The sequence below is a fragment of the Diadema antillarum genome, unplaced genomic scaffold, assembly GCF_040938485.1.
Source record: "Diadema antillarum isolate AM-2024a unplaced genomic scaffold, OU_Dant_1.0 scf00000180, whole genome shotgun sequence".
Classification (NCBI taxonomy): Eukaryota; Metazoa; Echinodermata; class Echinoidea; order Diadematoida; family Diadematidae; genus Diadema; species Diadema antillarum.
In genome coordinates, this window is record NW_027271069.1 from 1,028,552 (window position 1) to 1,046,295 (window position 17,744).

A 17,744-nucleotide genomic window follows, 5' to 3' on the forward strand; every position below is an offset into this window, starting at 1 on the left:
TGAAAAACTACTGACAATTTGGTATAGGATACCATCAAGGGGCACCATAGGGAAATGCATTCAAGTCAAATTTGCCCTGAAATGCAGGTGAGCGTGGAGCTCCCTTTAGGTCTGACTCCTTGTTTTTTATTTATTTCAGTCTACGTTTACCAACACTATTCAAATTTTGTCAATTCTGGACACTAGTGGTTATGTTACAATAAGAGTTTTATCTCAAAATGAGGTAAATCTATTCTTGTTAAGTTAAGATATTTATGATTAAGGCTGCTAAAAAATGCAAATGATAAGAAAATATGTGACCCTGCACCTCAAAACAAACAAAAAGTCGCCAGACAGGAATTTTTAGTGAAGACCATATTCTGAAAGAGCAGACTTTAAGCTTTAAAATGATGTATAACTCAAATCAAATGGACTCTCCTAACCTATCTAAATATTGGAAAGAAAGCACAAACTCAGGAAAAGTGTGAACTGAGAAAAGAGGCTCTGAAGTACAGTGTCTATTCAAGCGCTTAATCTTTACAAAACCGTGCTGGCTGTGCGATGAATGGGACAAAAAACAGGAAGTAAACCACCAGAGTAACGACAATGAAGGGATTATCAGATTAAAATGAAATTAAGCATGCCTCATTAACACATTCTGTCCATAATTAATGCCAACTTTCAAAGCAGTAGCACAATCCTTTTAAAAGTTATTAGAGTTGAAAGTGAAGAGTGTGGACAAGGTTTTTCAGAAATGAAAAAGGGATTCTAAAGACACACCTAATCACACTATTCTACCAAAAATGTTCGAGATAAACTGCTAAAAAAAACACACTTTCCTGCCCGTTTTATGATACCAAATTTTAGCATAATGTAAAAGAAGACCCGCTCTTTCAGAAAATATGAAAAAGTCAAGTTCGGGTAGGTTGACCCATTTCACTTATGTTCAGTCCTCACGCAAAATCAGTGCGTGCGACTTTATGTTCGTTTTGAGGTGCACGGTCACATATGGAATATATTTTATCATAACTTCTGGAATATTCCTTGTTATGTCACAAGTGAGGTATTACAGGAAAGATTTAACTTTGCCCCATCTGATGATGGACATACTTTGAAATGTTTCAAAATGGCACTTATAGCCCATTTTTGCAATGAAGCTCTTGAGTGGTTGTTGTGTAACACGTACCTAGTTTTGTCATGGAAATATCATTTGTATGCACTCTCACTAATCACATGACCAATTTTTCCCCGATCAATCCCCGCACGTGGCCTGTCACTGCCCCGTCCGCTGGTTCCTCACCCTTCCCGCCTCCACCACCTCCACCTCCTCCTCCTCCTCTCCCCCATCACTGCACGTCACACAATAGCTGAACTTTCACAGCTCACCACTTCCTGCCTTGGGCGGCGCTGCTGCCAATGGGTCGGCAGCGGACTTCACGACCGTCGATGATGGAAAGAAGGTTTGTTTGCTTCGGACTAAACTCAGCCACTAACCAGCATGTTAAATCAGAGGCCTCTTCAGCTAGCATATACTGAATTTGGCTGTTGTAAAATTATGTGACCAGTTGCTACTTTACCCAGATAAAGTCAAAGACAATTAAGCAGAGAAATTGAAATAAAAAATATAAGAAATCAAATTGTGCTTTATTCATTTGTTAAAATTGAAATAACTCCTTGTCAAAATTACAGAGTTTAAAGATGTGTCAAAATTCTGTAACTATTTAGCTTGTTTGAAGCTTGTTCCAGGGGTGTTTGAAACTATCCTCTTCTTTAAATGCACTATTCCTTGCACCCTTCATCGTACCTACTCTCGAAGGCAATTATCGCCTATTTTTTCTGTCTGGAGGGCATCTTTCTTAACATTGTTCTGTGTAAGTTTAATATTAAGACCTGGTATATGATTTTATCAGCTTGGAATCTGGGTAATTCAAGAATATCAAAGTTGAGTAATTGCTTTTTGGTGATTAAAATAGGCTTTCTTGGCAACAGGTCACATTTGAAATGGGACACTAAAGGTAAACATGTGTGGAAGGACAAAATATGTGTACCTCAACGCTTGCATCATGCATTTCATTAATTTTTGCATCTTCTATTGAATGAATTCCCATGTTAGACATTCATTTTAGCTTTTTGAAGGCTATGTACTAATGTACTAAGCAATATCACATCACAGTTGTTGCTGATCATGAAATGTATTCTGCCGTGGCAACCTGTGGCGGGATTGTAATTACAAATGATTAGTTTTTGGTGATGTAGGCAGATTTTAGCTACATTGGTCTGATAAAAATCATTGCCAGGAATGATATGCTAAAATGACTAAGCCTTCTGTGACTACGCTGTTCTGAATATGTTAGAGTAATCAGCTCCTTGTAGACCTGATTCTGTCTAAATTTTCCCCTCTGGTGAAATTATATTCTCCAGAGTTCTGAGTCATCACAAATAAAACAATTAATGAAGAAATATGCTGCACTAGGCATTGGAATGGAATGGGAATCCTGGTGAGAAATGGGCTGTGGCACTGGAAGTGGAATGGGGATGGCAATCCTAGTGTGAAATGGGTTTTGGCACTGGAATGGTGATGGCAATCTTAGTGTCAAATGAGATAGCAATCCTAGTATGAGATGGGCTGTGTCATCAAAATGGGGATGGCAATCGTAGCGTGTAATGGGATATCCATCCTAGTATGAAATGGGCTGTGTCACTGAAATGGGGCTGGCAATCCTAGTGTGAAATGGGCCTTACTTCACAATCCAGCATCTTCCTTAATGCCTGTTGTCCTCCCACCACTCTCCGTGCAGGTCAAAATGCGGGCCCACTTTGACTACGACCCGTACAAGGACGAGCTGAATCCGTGCCCGGACGCCAGCATCTCATTCCGCAAGGGGGACATCCTGCACATCGTGGACCAGGATGACCCTCACTGGTGGCAGGCTAAGAAACTGGGGGACAAGGGGCTCAGGGCTGGCCTCATTCCTGGCAGACAGCTCCAAGAGAGGTCAGTGGGGTCAAGTCAATGATGTTATGCAATGAAGAGACTCCAAACCTTCCCGCTTTCGGCAGGAGATCTCCCTGCTTTTAGGCCATTGTCTCAAAATCGATACTGTAAAACATTAAATATTCGCGGCACGAAATTTTCGCGAATTGGAGCCGACGGCCTTTTTCGTGGCAAGAAATTTTCGCGAATTGCCTCTTGCGTTCAATGCATATAGTGTAGATAAGAAATTTCACGTACATTTTAATTTCGCGAATCTTGGCGCTCGCGAAATTCGCGAAATTAAAATGCACGCGAACATTTCTCATTTTACAGTATCTTCTGCTCTTTGACTTAAGAATGAAGTTCCCTTGCTCTGACTGTATGTCTCTCTCCTCAGATGCATTTCTCCCGCTTCATAATCATTCTCTCACCAAACTTAGTTTGTCATGTATGATTTTTTTTTTTAAAATAAATAAATACATAATGCTATGATAGCACCAAAGAGTATCTACACAGATATAACCCTAGAACCTGGACCCCAGCTGCAAGTAACTTCGTGCTTGTGGTGTACACTACCGGCACATAATATTGTGAGCATATTTACGTGATAAAAATTCCAGTTTGCTAGGGGGTCCAGGCTGGAGAATCTCTGGTTCAGGAGATGTCTATGGATGGAGAATCTCTTTCTCATTCCCATATCCTTTCACTCCCAGGCAGCTATAAGAGATATCAAAGGTCAAGTTGGTACTTTACACTCTTGTTACAGCCTAGTAAATGTTTCATGATGTGATCATTAGTAACCATTGTATTTTAAGCTGGATAGGTTAGGGCAAAATTTCTGTTTAAGGATATGCAGTATTTTCAGGTCACAGTCAAATAACTGATACCTTTGGTTCTTGTTTTGATTTCTGATTTGTTGCTGCAGGAGACTTGCCAACAAACGTTCCACCGTCAATGGCAATCTAGGGAGCAATACTTCTCTGGATTTGTCATTCAAGAACAGTAGTAAGTACATCATTTGTTTGTTTGTTTGTCTGTCTGTCTGTCTGTCTGTTTGTTTGTTTGTTTGTTTCATTTTCCATCTAACAAGATGGCTGGTTAGATCGTATTCAGCTGCACTGGCTGATCTTTATGGGGTTCAGTTGTATGTGTGTGTGGAGGGGGGAGGGTGGAAGTGGAGCTGGGACCTCATCAAGAGGTTCATGTAGTATGCACCCTGCTCTTTGTGATGAATGAATGAAGCGGGGTCCTTTACGTGCATGGGTTGTGACTCTCTCACACATGGGATCTCCATTTTATGTCCTATCTGAGGGACAGAGTGTTTTGCCTCTTACCAGAAGGGACAGTATAAAACTACACAACATTGCTGAGCAAGACTCACCTGGACTTGAACCCACACCCAAACCTGAGCCATTCAAATGAAAGGCAGATATGCTACCAACTAAGCCACCTCAATGTCCCAACTGAGGGTGCCAACTGAAGGTCTTCTGTTTTGTTTTTTAAGCCAATAGATGGATTTTTCTGCACATTGATTTATGTGGTCTCTTGTTTAAATTTCTTTGTTGCTCACAAGCACAATAGTAGTGTTTCATTAGAATGCTTGCATTCTATCACAAATGATAGAAGGGTTTTGAGATTATTTACAGAGGTATGTCATGTGTGCACAGTTAAAATCTTGCTAGAGAAACGTTGTCAATGAAATTGTATTACGTAAATGTGTAGATTGCCAGGTTTGTTCTGTATTTATCCTGGGATTGCTTATGTGCATGTTGGGATGTGGCGTTACTGCGTGAGCATATATGGGTATAAAAGCACATTTTAAAAAATTAAAAAAAAAATTAAAAAAAAACTTATAGTACCTTGGCATTATACAAATTTCTCTTTCATATACAATTTCAGTCTACATAGATTTCTTGACTAATAGATTCTTTTTATGGTATTTTTGTTCTTTTTCTAGGTGTAAGAATAAGTGCCAGAAGCAGCTTTAGAAGTAACAAGAGGAAAGTCAAGAAAGTGATGTACCAGGCCAGACAGAATGAAGGTACGTTTCCTGGTACTTTGTAAGTGTGCAATCAGGGAGGTGGAAAGAGCCACCTCCCTGGTGCAATAATTGTGCTTGTCAAAGGTAAAGAAGAAACAAAAAAGGGAAGTTTAGTGTATCTGTATTTTCTCGTCATTAAATATGTGAGTTTGAAATATACATGAAGCCTTTGCTCAAATTTTCTAGAGAGGGAGCATCCCCTTAAAATACATTGTCTAGACGTAGGATTAGTGTCTCAGCTTTGCAGAGCCGCTAGACAGGTCTGAAACTGGTGTAGACCCTCATACCCTTGTTTGATTAGACATGGCTTGTCATATATCCCCATGTGAATTCATATTCACATTGGATGGGGGTGAGGATTTGGGATGCAAACTGACACAGCCCAGGGCTGTAGATGCGGAAAGGTTGTGGAATTGACACTGTCGTATATTTTTGAGAGAAATTGTCAGAATTTGTCTGGAAAAACTGGTCACATGAACACCCTTCAATGCTCTTGATCATTAGCTGAGGTCATCAACATAGCCTTACATAGAGCCCTAAGATAGAAGCATTACTTTGAGAAAAGAAAGTGTGAATGTGTGCTAGTTTTCTGATTTAGTGAATTTTCAGTAGTTCTTGATTGTAAGATACCACAAGAGCATGTAATAGACCCTGTAAATTCCAGGTCAAATCAATGAAAATTAAGTAACTATGAAAATACATGTTTTTTAATATTTTCGAAATATTGGTGAATGATATAGATAAACAATGTAAAAATTATCATTTTTAACTATATTTTTAATTACATTTTTTAAACTATATATATAATGAATTGACGTGCGCAGCAAATTCACTTTAATGAGGTTTTCATTGTGTATATCATTTGTAGAAAAGTATATGATGCAATTCATAAAGTCTTTTTATGAATCAGAAAGCGTTTTCCTGCTGCGTCAGTAACTACAGATGAATACTTGTACCTTTGTGAATGATAACATGTCCTCTCTGATCTGAATATTGTCCTGAAGATTACGACACAGAGGAGGTTGTTACCTACGAGGAAGTCTCCCTCTACAAGGCTAGTCCATCAAGGCCCAGGCCCATTGTGCTTATTGGTAAGTGGAGGTGCAGAGACATGAGGGGCCCTGTGTCACTCATTGGTCAAATAAGGCACAGGTCCAGTGCTGGTAGACTTACTGCTTCAAGGATTCAGTTTGAGCCAAGGGGCATTATAATGTCACCTCAGACAAGGCCTAAAACTTATATCCTCAGCGGACAACTTTGTCGGACGAAATGCTTCCTGAAATGCCCCCAGGTCAAATACAACCATTGCTCAGATATGGCCCAATACCATAGATTGTTTGGTCAAGGCCCAGAACACTGTACTGATTGTAAGTTGAGCCTTGGAGCCATTGCTGAACCGATGATTGCTTAGTCAATGCTTAGGTGCATTATGTCCAACACAAATCCTTCTCAGCAGGACTTTGTCTATTTACTGTATTTACTGCTATGTTTACACCAATATGTACATACAAAAACTTAAAATTTCCTGGTGATGAGGTATGTCACTGCATTTACTCAAATAGCTCTTGAACCATGTACCAGAAAGCATCTCATTGTTATTTCATTTCAGCCATTCATTAACCCCATGAATTGACTTTCAGTTTCAAAAATTGCATTCACTGTATTTGCCAGATTTTCAAAGTGGCATTGTGAAATGTGCATGCAGTAATGTCAAACAAATAGAATTTTGTTACACATGTTAATATAGGAAAGAAGATGACTCAGTTGGCCCAAAGTTGGTTCTTCTTCTTAATCTACAAATTAAGACATTCCCTGACATGTTGCATTGTAAAAAAAAGAAATAAATAAGAAAAGAAAAAAAAAGAAGTTCATACCTATAAGACTGATGCGGAACTATTGTCATTTTATTAACTCTTATTATCTTTTAGGTCCACCTGGCGTGGGACGCAATGAGTTAAAGAGGAGACTGCTCGCCTGTGATCCTGATACCTTTGGAAGTGCAATCCCCCGTAAGTTACAGTGCCTTTTATATCATTTTCTTTCTTTTCAAATCAGAAGCATGAGGGTGAAACAGTGCCTCTGATCTAAGAATATCACTGTCCCACTTTATTTTATAATAGGCAGTGTTAGAGTTATGTGGTAATGATGCATATATTTCAGAGCGGGAGCATAGATATATTCTCCCCTGCACTCTGTGGGTTGTTAATGTGATATTCTTGGAAGGTTTCAGTTTTGAAATTGAACAGGGAAACACAATGCCAGAGATGTGGGATTAAATTTTGCTCAATCATGATGAAGGGATTGTATTGTGCAAATGATTGTCTTTCTTTTCTGGCAGTTCGGAGAAATGCACATACTTCAAAGAGAAAAGTATATAATCTCAAACCAATTTGTCTGACTTTCACAGATTTGAGGGGAATTTAAGTCTAGTTAGATGATAGTTGCCAAAAGGGTTAGCAGTCGCAAAGTGAAATATTTGGTAATTAAGGGTAAGTTGCTAAGTATCAAGCGAAAGAAAGAGTATTTGCAAAGATAGTTTTACATTTGAAGAGATTAAAGGTTTGTAGAGCTGTAACCTCCTGTTATGTTATTATCATCCCCAAATGATGAAAGTTTTCTGTATGATGCTAAAGTGTTTATCATTTGTTGCATGTTGCGACTGCAGACACCTCGAGGCCAAGACGGATCATGGAAGAAGATGGCACCGAATATTACTTCATCTCCCGCGATGTCATGGAGACCGCCATTCAGGAAAACCGCCTCATCGAGTACGGGGAGTACAAGGGTCATCTCTATGGCACCAGTATCCTAGCAACCAAGAGACTGGTCGATGAAGGTCGGACGTGCTTGCTGTGTGTGCATCCACAGGTAGGATAATTGTACTCTGGGAATCTTAAAAGTACCAGACATTTGATTTCTGCATGATGCCTACACCTTCAGATAGGATGATATTGCTTTGAGAATCATACAGATTCCAGACATTTGATTTTGATTTCTGCATCTACAATATTATAGATGCCAACACCTGCATTGGCCAGCGATTGAAGAGAATTTCTTTAATTATTGTCTTTTTCTGAGATCTGTGTGATGACAGACACCTATGAAAATTGCAAAGCACTGAAGTATATTAACAATCCTGATTGGGATATCTACTGAAATGCAACTAATTCAAGATGACCTTGTGCAACTTGAAGTACAAACAGAAATATGTACAAAATGCCTTTGATTTTTATACCTGGTTCTGTGCAACATAGCTTATTGCTCAGCCAGGATAACCAGAGATAACTGCCACAGGTACTATTTGCAACATGCAATTCTACTATTCTTTAAACAAAAAAAAAAAAAAGAATGTAGGCATATCTCATAGGTTTTTTAGACAAATCTTACATACATCTTACATACATAGTTATCTGAGATGCCATTTGAACAGAGTGGGGTTTTCGTGTGTGTGTTTGTTTGTTTGTACTTTTGTGAATCTTGTATTTTGCCTGTCTTCCATTAAAGTTTGTCTGCTTCACCTTTCACTGACTGTGATGTGTTGTCTCTTGCAGGCCCTAAAGATCTTAAAGAACTCTGGACTGAAGCCTTACGTCATATACGTCAAACCGCCCTCGCTTGATGCCTTGCGTGCCACGAGAATGTCGCAGAAAGCCATGGTGACTGTAGAGAAGACGCACACGAGACCCTTCATGGTATGTTGTGATGCTGGAGACTTTACTGTGCCCTCAGTTTAAAAGGATGGTATAGTATTGGTTGAGATGAGGATTCAGCTTATAACTTTTTGCGAGATACTAGAAACTACTTTATGACATGTTAAAAAGCATACAATTCTAAGTGGAATTCAACGTTTATTTGATGAAAAGCAGTTTTGCAGTGGCTGAGATATAATGATAATAATAATAATAATAATAATAATAATAATAATAATAATAATAATAATAATAATAAGTAACACCTTATATAGCACTAAATACTGACGTTTCTAAGTGCATTGATACGGAAAGAATATTAAAACAAAATACAGCATTATGTACTTATGATATAACAACAACAACAAAATTAGGATTGAGTAAATAGATAAGTTTTCAGCAATGATTTATCCAAAAACAAAGTAAAACAAAACAATCCTAATAAAGGTGGGTTCCATCGATTGAAGATCAATTCTCTCTCCCATGCTACCAGGTCTTTAATTGCAGTTTAAGGCGGTTATATCAGTAATGTGAGGATGAGAAGTTGGTACAGAGTGCAAATTACCAGCTTCTGAAAAAAGATTGAGAATGTACTCATCAGTTGGATGCTTTCACTTCTCCGCTTTGCCTTTCAGGACGAGGACCTCGTGAACATGATCCAGGTCGGTAGGCGCATGGAGACGATGTACCAACATTACTTCGACTACACCATCGTCAACGACAACCTGCAGCGAACGTTCATGGAGCTCAAATCGGTCATCTCGCGAGTCCAGACGCAGGAGCAGTGGGTGCCGAGCAAGTGGCTGAGATAGACCAAAAAAAAAAAGAAGTCTCTTCACCGTTGACCTGGAACCTTTTCCCACAATGAAAGTCTACCATAGTCCTAGTCCCGCTTGTTAGTTCCTAGGCTGTCATGTGTAATTATGTGAAAGTTAACCATTCTTAGGCAACGATTTTGATCTGATGTTTCCCCTTAAGCCTTTGCCTGTGCACACATTGTTAAGAAAATATGCATCGCTCTGCATGTCAGTGGCCTAACTGCTGTGGCAATTTTGTGTTTCAGAATGAAATGACTATGTGTTAGTATAAACTGACTCTTGTCTTCTTATACACAAGTGCCATGGGGGAAAAAAAAAGAGAGAGAATTCTGAAGTTCCCGCTCCTAATATCCAAGAACTGCTCAAGTGAACAAGAAGAAGACAGAGTAGAAGCTCATTTGTATTTTGTAGTGAGATCAAAAGTTCAAGAAGAAGACTGTCTTTATGCGCTGAGAATAGACTGGGTCTACTGGATGTGCCCCTATAGCGTCACACACATAATGCTGTGCAGTATTCCAGCATACCCAGAAAATAGTATATGGATCAGTGATCAATTGTTCGTATTTATGACAGATATTATTTTGCAATAATCTTTGAATGTATGTAGCATACAGATTGTACCCTATATAGCCAGATTAACCTTCTCGGGGCTTCATGGTTAATTGCATTGACTGTGATACAGAATAGCATAGTTCTTTTGTGTTCAACTTATGACAGTTTGTGCTAGTGGCTTTGATGTTTAGACCGTGTCGTCATGTTTGCATAAGAGGCCAGGGGAATGAATGATGGTAGCGATGACAGTGTCTTAATATGCAAACCTTTCTTCCAAGTTAACCAAAGCACTCAGTAAGCTGCTATATTTTACCAAGGCATTGAGAAGGTTTTATGGCACACTGAGTGTTGGTCACTTGTAGTACTCGACAGCTATTATTAGACTCTGCCCACTGCTTTCATCACGTGATATTGGCAGCTCTTCTTGTATGGAATCCATTCACTCCCAAGTTAGAAAGCGTAACACAAGCAAACTGAAAATTACGGTGTGATTCAAATTGTTTATTTACACAAGGACATGAAGTGTTGCATTCAAGACGACCATCTCAGAATATTGTCTTAGTGTGACAGTAAGTTGATGACATGAGCAAGCCTTTGCATCAAAGACCATTTTGCAGTAGATTTAGAGCAAAAATGTTTTATCTGTATAGTGGAATGGATATACCATAACACAGTCAAGGGATAGACTTGATGTATCGTTACCAAGGCAACAGATGTTGTATGTGTGTGAAGAAGTTTCCTATGACACTGTAACTGCAAGAGAAATAGTTTGAGAGGTTATTGCCAATATCAGAATGAGCAATGTAGGATGTGCATGCGCTACTTACCAATAGGCCAACATCTTTTCTTTTTGTCATAGATACATCATATATCTCATGGCTGCTGTGAATCAGAAAACAACAATCATAGTCAAGATTTATCACATAACTGAATTTGCATAATCACTACCCAATTCATCTTCGGTGATCATACAATTCATCTTTCCGTATTTTCAGTAATATGTGATGTATCTCACTGCTGTTGTGAGTCCATAAGAACCATCATAGTCAACATTATATTTATATCAAGCAACTGAATTGTCTTGATTATTACCCTTGCAAACACAGTTAGTCATGCAGTGCAATTAAGCTGGAGGAAGACACTTCATAGAACTGTAATCATAATTTCTGCCTTTGTGCAAGATGATGTTGATATGATGTACATTATGAAAGTGCCTGGTAACATTTAAACAAGGAGCAACAGCGTCATTGTAACTAGTAAAATAAAAGCCCATCCTTCCCAAATTTGCATTAATATCCTTTAAGTCATAGACCTCCTGATCTACAAGCATAAAAGTGAAAAGTGTTCTTCTGTGTGTTCATAATGTTGGATATGTGTGTGGGCCAGGGTTACTCACATGAGCCAATGCTCTTTGATGCCAACACATCAAATATTCATTGGTTAGGAAAATCACCCCAAATTTATTGGTTCATAGAAAACAAAGACGATACTGAGGTTGTGTATAAATCTAAATTAGAAAAGGGTGCGCAGAAAGACCCCTTCTTCCAAGGCCCAGGAGATGATTCTTGACCACGCCCACTGTGTGATGTACTCTCAGGCAAAGATCCTACTCCTTGCCAGCTCCTGATGTGTGCAGCGCTGCATTAGTCATGATCCTGTCATTGAAATAGACCTAGTGTGAGTAGAACTCGCCGGACCAGGGTAGGCTTTGATGTCGAGTCAGCTGCTAGGCTCGCTTCCCCCTGTCTTAATGTGTATTCAAGAGTGCATATAATGCCTGGATGTGTAATCAGTCAGTCCGTCAAAATATCATTTATTAATCCAGCTACATAGGTATGCATTCTCAGCGGCACATGTTTACCAGTATGTCCCAGAAAGGCCCACCTGCTTTTCCCCTTAATGTAGTGGCAGTAGTTGATAGCACAACTCACATTGTTTTCACATGTAAGTTTGCCTGTTCATACTTAAAAACCATTGCATGCCTAGATGTGTGGAATGCTGGTTAGTGGACGATCTGAGTTGCCAATATGTGGCTTATGACATATAAATCATGAACTTAACCTGTGCATAATTTTGTATACACAGAAAAATGATATATGATATAGCTATATGAAGCATTTTAATGTGTAATATCTGTATGTATATTGTTGGTGCATATGCTAGAAAATGTTGATATGTGTGTACATGGGAGTGAAACTCTGCTGGTGTTATTGATGTTGTTTTAATGAGTTAAGAGTAAGGTGTGGGCGGAGATAAGCCTTTGCTGCATGACAGGCTTCCTATACCTTCTTTATAGTCATCAAGGTATCTGCTGTGTCATGGACTTGTGATGTTATTGCACTGCCATGTAGTATTCAGTATTTGTTTTCCTGGGGCGTCTTGCCTCAAATGAAATCTCTAATAGAGTCAATAGTATCCACATTATTGGCATATTATTAAGTAAATTTTGATTGACTTTAATTAGGGAAGGGTGTCCATGCACTCTTACCAACATCCATAAAATTCAGGATCAAGAAATGTCTCTGCTTGCATTTTGATACAGTACAAAAAATTATCTGTGAGTTCTTACTGTAGTCCAGTTGAGCTCACGTTATTATTCCATATTTGTTAAGTGAAGGTGAAAAAATCTGATCAGGTGGATAGAATTTTCAGAGGAGAAACATCAAGGATGCTTGCTCATTTCCAAATGAAATCATAGAAATTGAAATTAAGCACAGTTACCATTTTTTTTTTTTTGCAGTAATTATATGACTCTTCGTTTTCATCAAGATATGCCTTTAACTAGTGCTATTGATATGCCAAACACAACAAACTTAAATGTACTGATGCATTGCCATAGGTTTTGTTAATTATGTGTAAAGTGCACACTGTCATTCTTGATAAAAGTTAGGTGCCTTTTCATTATAGTTGTAATTTACCAAGGGGGGAAAAAAAGTATATGGTAATATTCAAGGAAACATGGTGTCAAGGTGCCTGGTATGCAAGGAATGTTACAAGTCTCCATCAAACATTTTGTTAGATAAGATCTTAGCTTCATATTTGATATACAAATGAGAGGTAGAGTTGATGCTTCAGATAATTTTCTTAAAAGAATGAATTTCTCAAGCAGTTGCATCATGGAAAATGTTTCATTTATGTTTTAGTCAGTGTACAGCACTACAATGTCGCTTGATAGGCAAAGTTATCTGTGGCAAATGTTTACCTGATGACTTTGCTAGGACATATTATTTATTTCAAGCATTGATACACCAGTAGCAAATCTGTATACTGTCTGCTGACATTCATCCTGTTTGTTTTATGCAAATCAATGATTCTGCTTTGTATATTTTGTAATTGTTTGCAGTTTTTGTTCACTTTTAGCCTTTTTGTTTTGTATGTTTTTGTCTAGTATGTATGGTACAGAAAGCAACTGTCTTTTAAAAGTGTAATACAATTTGATAGTATTATCATATAATTTATTGATATATTTAAAATTGATATGCTACTAATTTACACAGAAGCCCATTTATTTTACAGTCAGTTGATGCAGTTTTGTTATGATAAGACTAACAGAGCAGGAACACTCAGAATGGATATAATTGCTCATTCACTTGTGTAAAAATTGTCCATATTTCACAACTAGATATTGTCATGTATTCCATGGCTAGACTGTAGTGTGTGGGCATGTCTTCATTGATATGTTACTGTAACTCCTCTTGTCCATTTAATAGTTGAGAATAATTTAGATCATTCCCTTTTCAATTTTGTGAATACTGGGTAGTAAAACATAAAAGTTGTATTCATGTAGTATTTCTAAAATATAGCAGAATACCTGTGACCAGTCATATGATTAATCTGTCCATCCCATACTTCAGTTTGTATTTGACTCAGCTGGTAGTTTTACAAACATGACAACTTCCATTGTGCGGAGATAAGCATTTTGCATGGTCTGTTCATGGAGGTACATAGCTCTATGGCTTGACCCCACATATGTCCCTTTCAATGCTTATTGTGACCTTTCAATGCTTATTGTGACAGTTTGATCTTTACGGGATATTAATCAAACCATGAAGTAAGCAGTGCCTGTACAGTGATGTCATATCACAAATTTAAAATTTAAGTGGGAATGAAAACAAGGAGGGCCAAATATGTTTCCTTTTAAAGCATTTGCTGCTTTGAGAATATATGAAATAACATACTAAAATTTATAGATCTAATCTGGACTCCTTGTTTTTCTTCTATTTTTCCTCCCTCTCAGTCTTCTGCTTTGTTTGTTTGGTTGTTGTTGTTTTTTTTTTAAACCTGATGTCTCCAAATTTCAATCAACAATGTAATTTTACATGTCTCCGAGAAGACTTGTGTTGAAGTCAGCTGTATGTTTTACACCATACCAAGTTCAAACTGTTAGGTGTTGCTTATCACTTTCTCTATTCATACTTGTAATTTGTGTTTTGTTGATACGCAGGAAGTAGAAGAATTTACATACAGGCATGAAACGGGCTGTAGCAATATTTTACTTGTGAATTGTTTTTTAATTTGACAACAGTATTATTTACTGTGGTTTAGTATATACAAGACTTGTTGGACTGCTGCTCAGTTGTGTTTGGTTTTTTTTTACATTCAATAGATGAACTTGTCAGGCTTTATATTTGAATAAATATTTTACGCAAAAATACTCTTAGCATTCTGGTGCATAGTCATGATTCCAAATTCAGCACTGACCGAGTTTTAGTTCAAATTGTTGTATTCTTCAAACACTCCCTGTAGGCGATACAATTTGCTCTGAGTGCATATGCTTTACAGTATTTTAACATTTTCTCGCACCAGAAATGGCATTTAGGTAAACATTACCATTCATTGCAAACTACTGTCCATAGATATACTGAAATACATTTAATCATCATAAGTTTCAAGAGACCTAGGTAATGGTAAAGCTACACACATGCATCACTGCTTACTGTCAGTTCTGTGTTATGAAAGCAATGTAACGTTTAGTTTGAAATACATGTATTCACATTTCTTGCCTCTGTATTCAATTACAATTACCAAGAAAGAAAATGTGGTCGATTCAAACAAATAAAAAAAAAAGCAGAGACTTACGGCTTGCCAGGATGTATGCAAGCAGTTATGCTATTTTGGCCAATATTATCTGTACACAGCTTCCGGGCAAACTTATGTCAGTATTAGTGGTCAAGTTCATAGAATTATTGAGAGATTCAACTTACAGTGGAGATGAGTGCCAATGGCACAGTCATTATTCATGTTGCAAATGCATCAGTCGAGATAAGTTTCTTTCACATTTAATTTCCGTGATGCAAAGTAATATTCCTGGTGCATTGTGAAGTGCTTTATGAGAAGAATGGTTGGAGATATGCACATTTTTTTTTTTTAAATCTCCCATCCTTATATTTGTACAGAGAAAGTGAGTATCGGCATTTGGATTTTTTGTTGTTGTCATGGAACAAATTATGAAATATGCTAGATGTACATTGCCATTGTAAGGCCCTGTGTGTACATTCATTTCCATGTGCCCGATGCATTAGTGTAAGAAGTCATCACTTATATTATATCAATGTCAGTTGTCATGGATACAAATAAAATTATGCTCTAACACTGCGACTCTTCACCTAGAATGCTTGAGTGCTTATTCTGTACGGCATTCTGTAACTATGCACATAGCAGCTGCAATGAATATTAAAGTGAAAACATAGTTCTGGGAAGGATTTGAGAACCCATCTTGCACCATTTCATATTTGCTTGAAATCCATCGAAAGTGTATGACCAAGAAACCTACGTGGATGAAGCGATTTGCCGGGATGATGAGCTGTTTTGGAGTATTTTGAAATCTAAAATAAAAGTTGGTATACCGACTTTTATTCCAGTAGGATCCAGGCTAACTTGGCCCTATTTCAGACGATTTACATGCAGTTCGTGATCGCCATACTTTATACGTAGACGAACGTTCATCTTGTATGAGCTCCAAAGAGGTTCTTAACCCATAACTTCGACCAGCCAGAATGCGAAGCGATCCCATTGTACAACACTGTACAATCCAAAACAAAAATCCAAAAAGAAAACTCAGCCCCCTGATAAAGCGAGGCCAAGTTGTTGCCGAGTCCAAGTTAGCCTGGCCCCGTTCTGAGATTGAGACTTCAGCGAACCTTTTTGGTTAATATTTTGCATTTCCATCATTACCCAACGAATATCTTGTTATAACAGCATTATTTCACACATTTCTTAGGCATAAGTGCACATTTTGGAGCAAAATTTAACAATTCTGCAAGTTTACTACCAGAACCATGTTTTACCTTTAAACACTTTGAATTGATGCACTGGTCTTGTGATGTCTGGTTTACAAATGAAGAGCTTTAATGAAAAAAAAAAAAAAAAGATACTTGTATATCCACTTTCAGCTCACCTGAGCCAAAGTGACCCATTGTGATCACTCTTCTTCTGGAGTCCATTGTCTGTTGTGCTTAAACATTTTCATCTTCTTCTTGAAAACCCCATGTACCAAACTTGGCCAGTAGCATTCTTAGGAGGCCTTAATTGTTAATTTTCATCTCCTTATTTGTCGTGCCTGCAGTATTATATTGCAGCACCACAATCCCTCTCTTCTTTCTTATTTTAAAACAACAACAACAACAATCTTGGAACAGTCTCCCCACAAATATCCAATCAGCAGTTAACACAGATCAATTAAAAAAAAAAACTGTTGAAAATATATTTGTTCCAAAAGTAAGACCTCTTTATAGCTTGTACTTAATTCCACTGCTAGTGATCTGACAACTTTAAAGTCATTGTTTATTTGTTTTGCTTTGTCCTTTCTCTATTTTGTTTTGTTCCGTAAATATTGCTGATTTCTTGTATTTTGTTATTGTTGAAGTGCCTTGCGTCTGTTTAGAAAAAGTGCTATTGGTTATTATTATCATTGGACTGATTTTGCTTAATTTGTTGAAATTGACACCTTGCTCCCCCTGGGGGCCCCAAGGCGGCATGTTTTAATTATCTTGCGTAAATCGAAATTCGCATGAGTCAAAGGGTTTTCTCCGGTCACTTTGAATTTGATTTATAAAAGCGAGGTTGATAGTAGATATTGTTGATCGAGAAGGCAATTTTCCCCTTCTCCTTTTAAAATTCTTTCGTAAAGACAATTGCTCTTACTGCTCTTTGTTCCATTGAGCTAAATTGAAGTTCCTTCCGATCACTCGACCCAATATGTGCGAGCCACTCAGTCGGTGAAATAACAAAATCCAATGAAAAGAGCGCATTGTCATTATTGAGAGTTGTCAGTTCATTGTCATCGGCGTCCATTGTATGTGGGCCTATACTTGTACGATATGATGATACAACGAAGAATTTCCCAATATGTAATCATGGGTTCATCATCCTTGACCGGCATTTGATATACGTTTGTAAGACTATAGCTTTGTCAAGATATCATCTAACTCTCACGTCCATTACTCCTGGGCTTCACACAGCAATACTCAAAATGTTTTGCATACTTATGAATTTTCTTTGTTTTGCGATATAACGTTAATAATCATATATGGGCTGGTTTTCTTTCAAAATTTATAATCATATATTTCTGTTGGAGATAGAAATGAATGAATGGATGAATGAATGAATGAATGAATTACGTAATTAAGTAATTAATTAATTAATTAATGGATGGATGGACGAACGAATCAAACTTGTAGAAACATCGGTGG

General features: G+C 37.7%; 1 protein-coding gene across 2 annotated transcripts in view; it reads left to right on the top strand.

The window, feature by feature from the left end:
* Window positions 1-9,495, top strand: part of LOC139723069 (MAGUK p55 subfamily member 7-like) — a 72,566-nt gene extending 63,071 nt beyond the window's left edge. For both annotated transcript variants that reach the window (XM_071634342.1, XM_071634343.1), the window contains exons 8-15: window positions 2,778-2,974; window positions 3,879-3,958; window positions 4,911-4,994; window positions 5,999-6,085; window positions 6,923-7,003; window positions 7,660-7,862; window positions 8,546-8,686; window positions 9,319-9,495. In XM_071634342.1, the coding sequence (XP_071490443.1) occupies window positions 2,778-2,974; window positions 3,879-3,958; window positions 4,911-4,994; window positions 5,999-6,085; window positions 6,923-7,003; window positions 7,660-7,862; window positions 8,546-8,686; window positions 9,319-9,495 (1,050 nt within the window). The remainder of the gene's footprint in view (window positions 1-2,777; window positions 2,975-3,878; window positions 3,959-4,910; window positions 4,995-5,998; window positions 6,086-6,922; window positions 7,004-7,659; window positions 7,863-8,545; window positions 8,687-9,318) is intronic.
* Window positions 9,496-17,744: the final 8,249 nt, after the last annotated feature.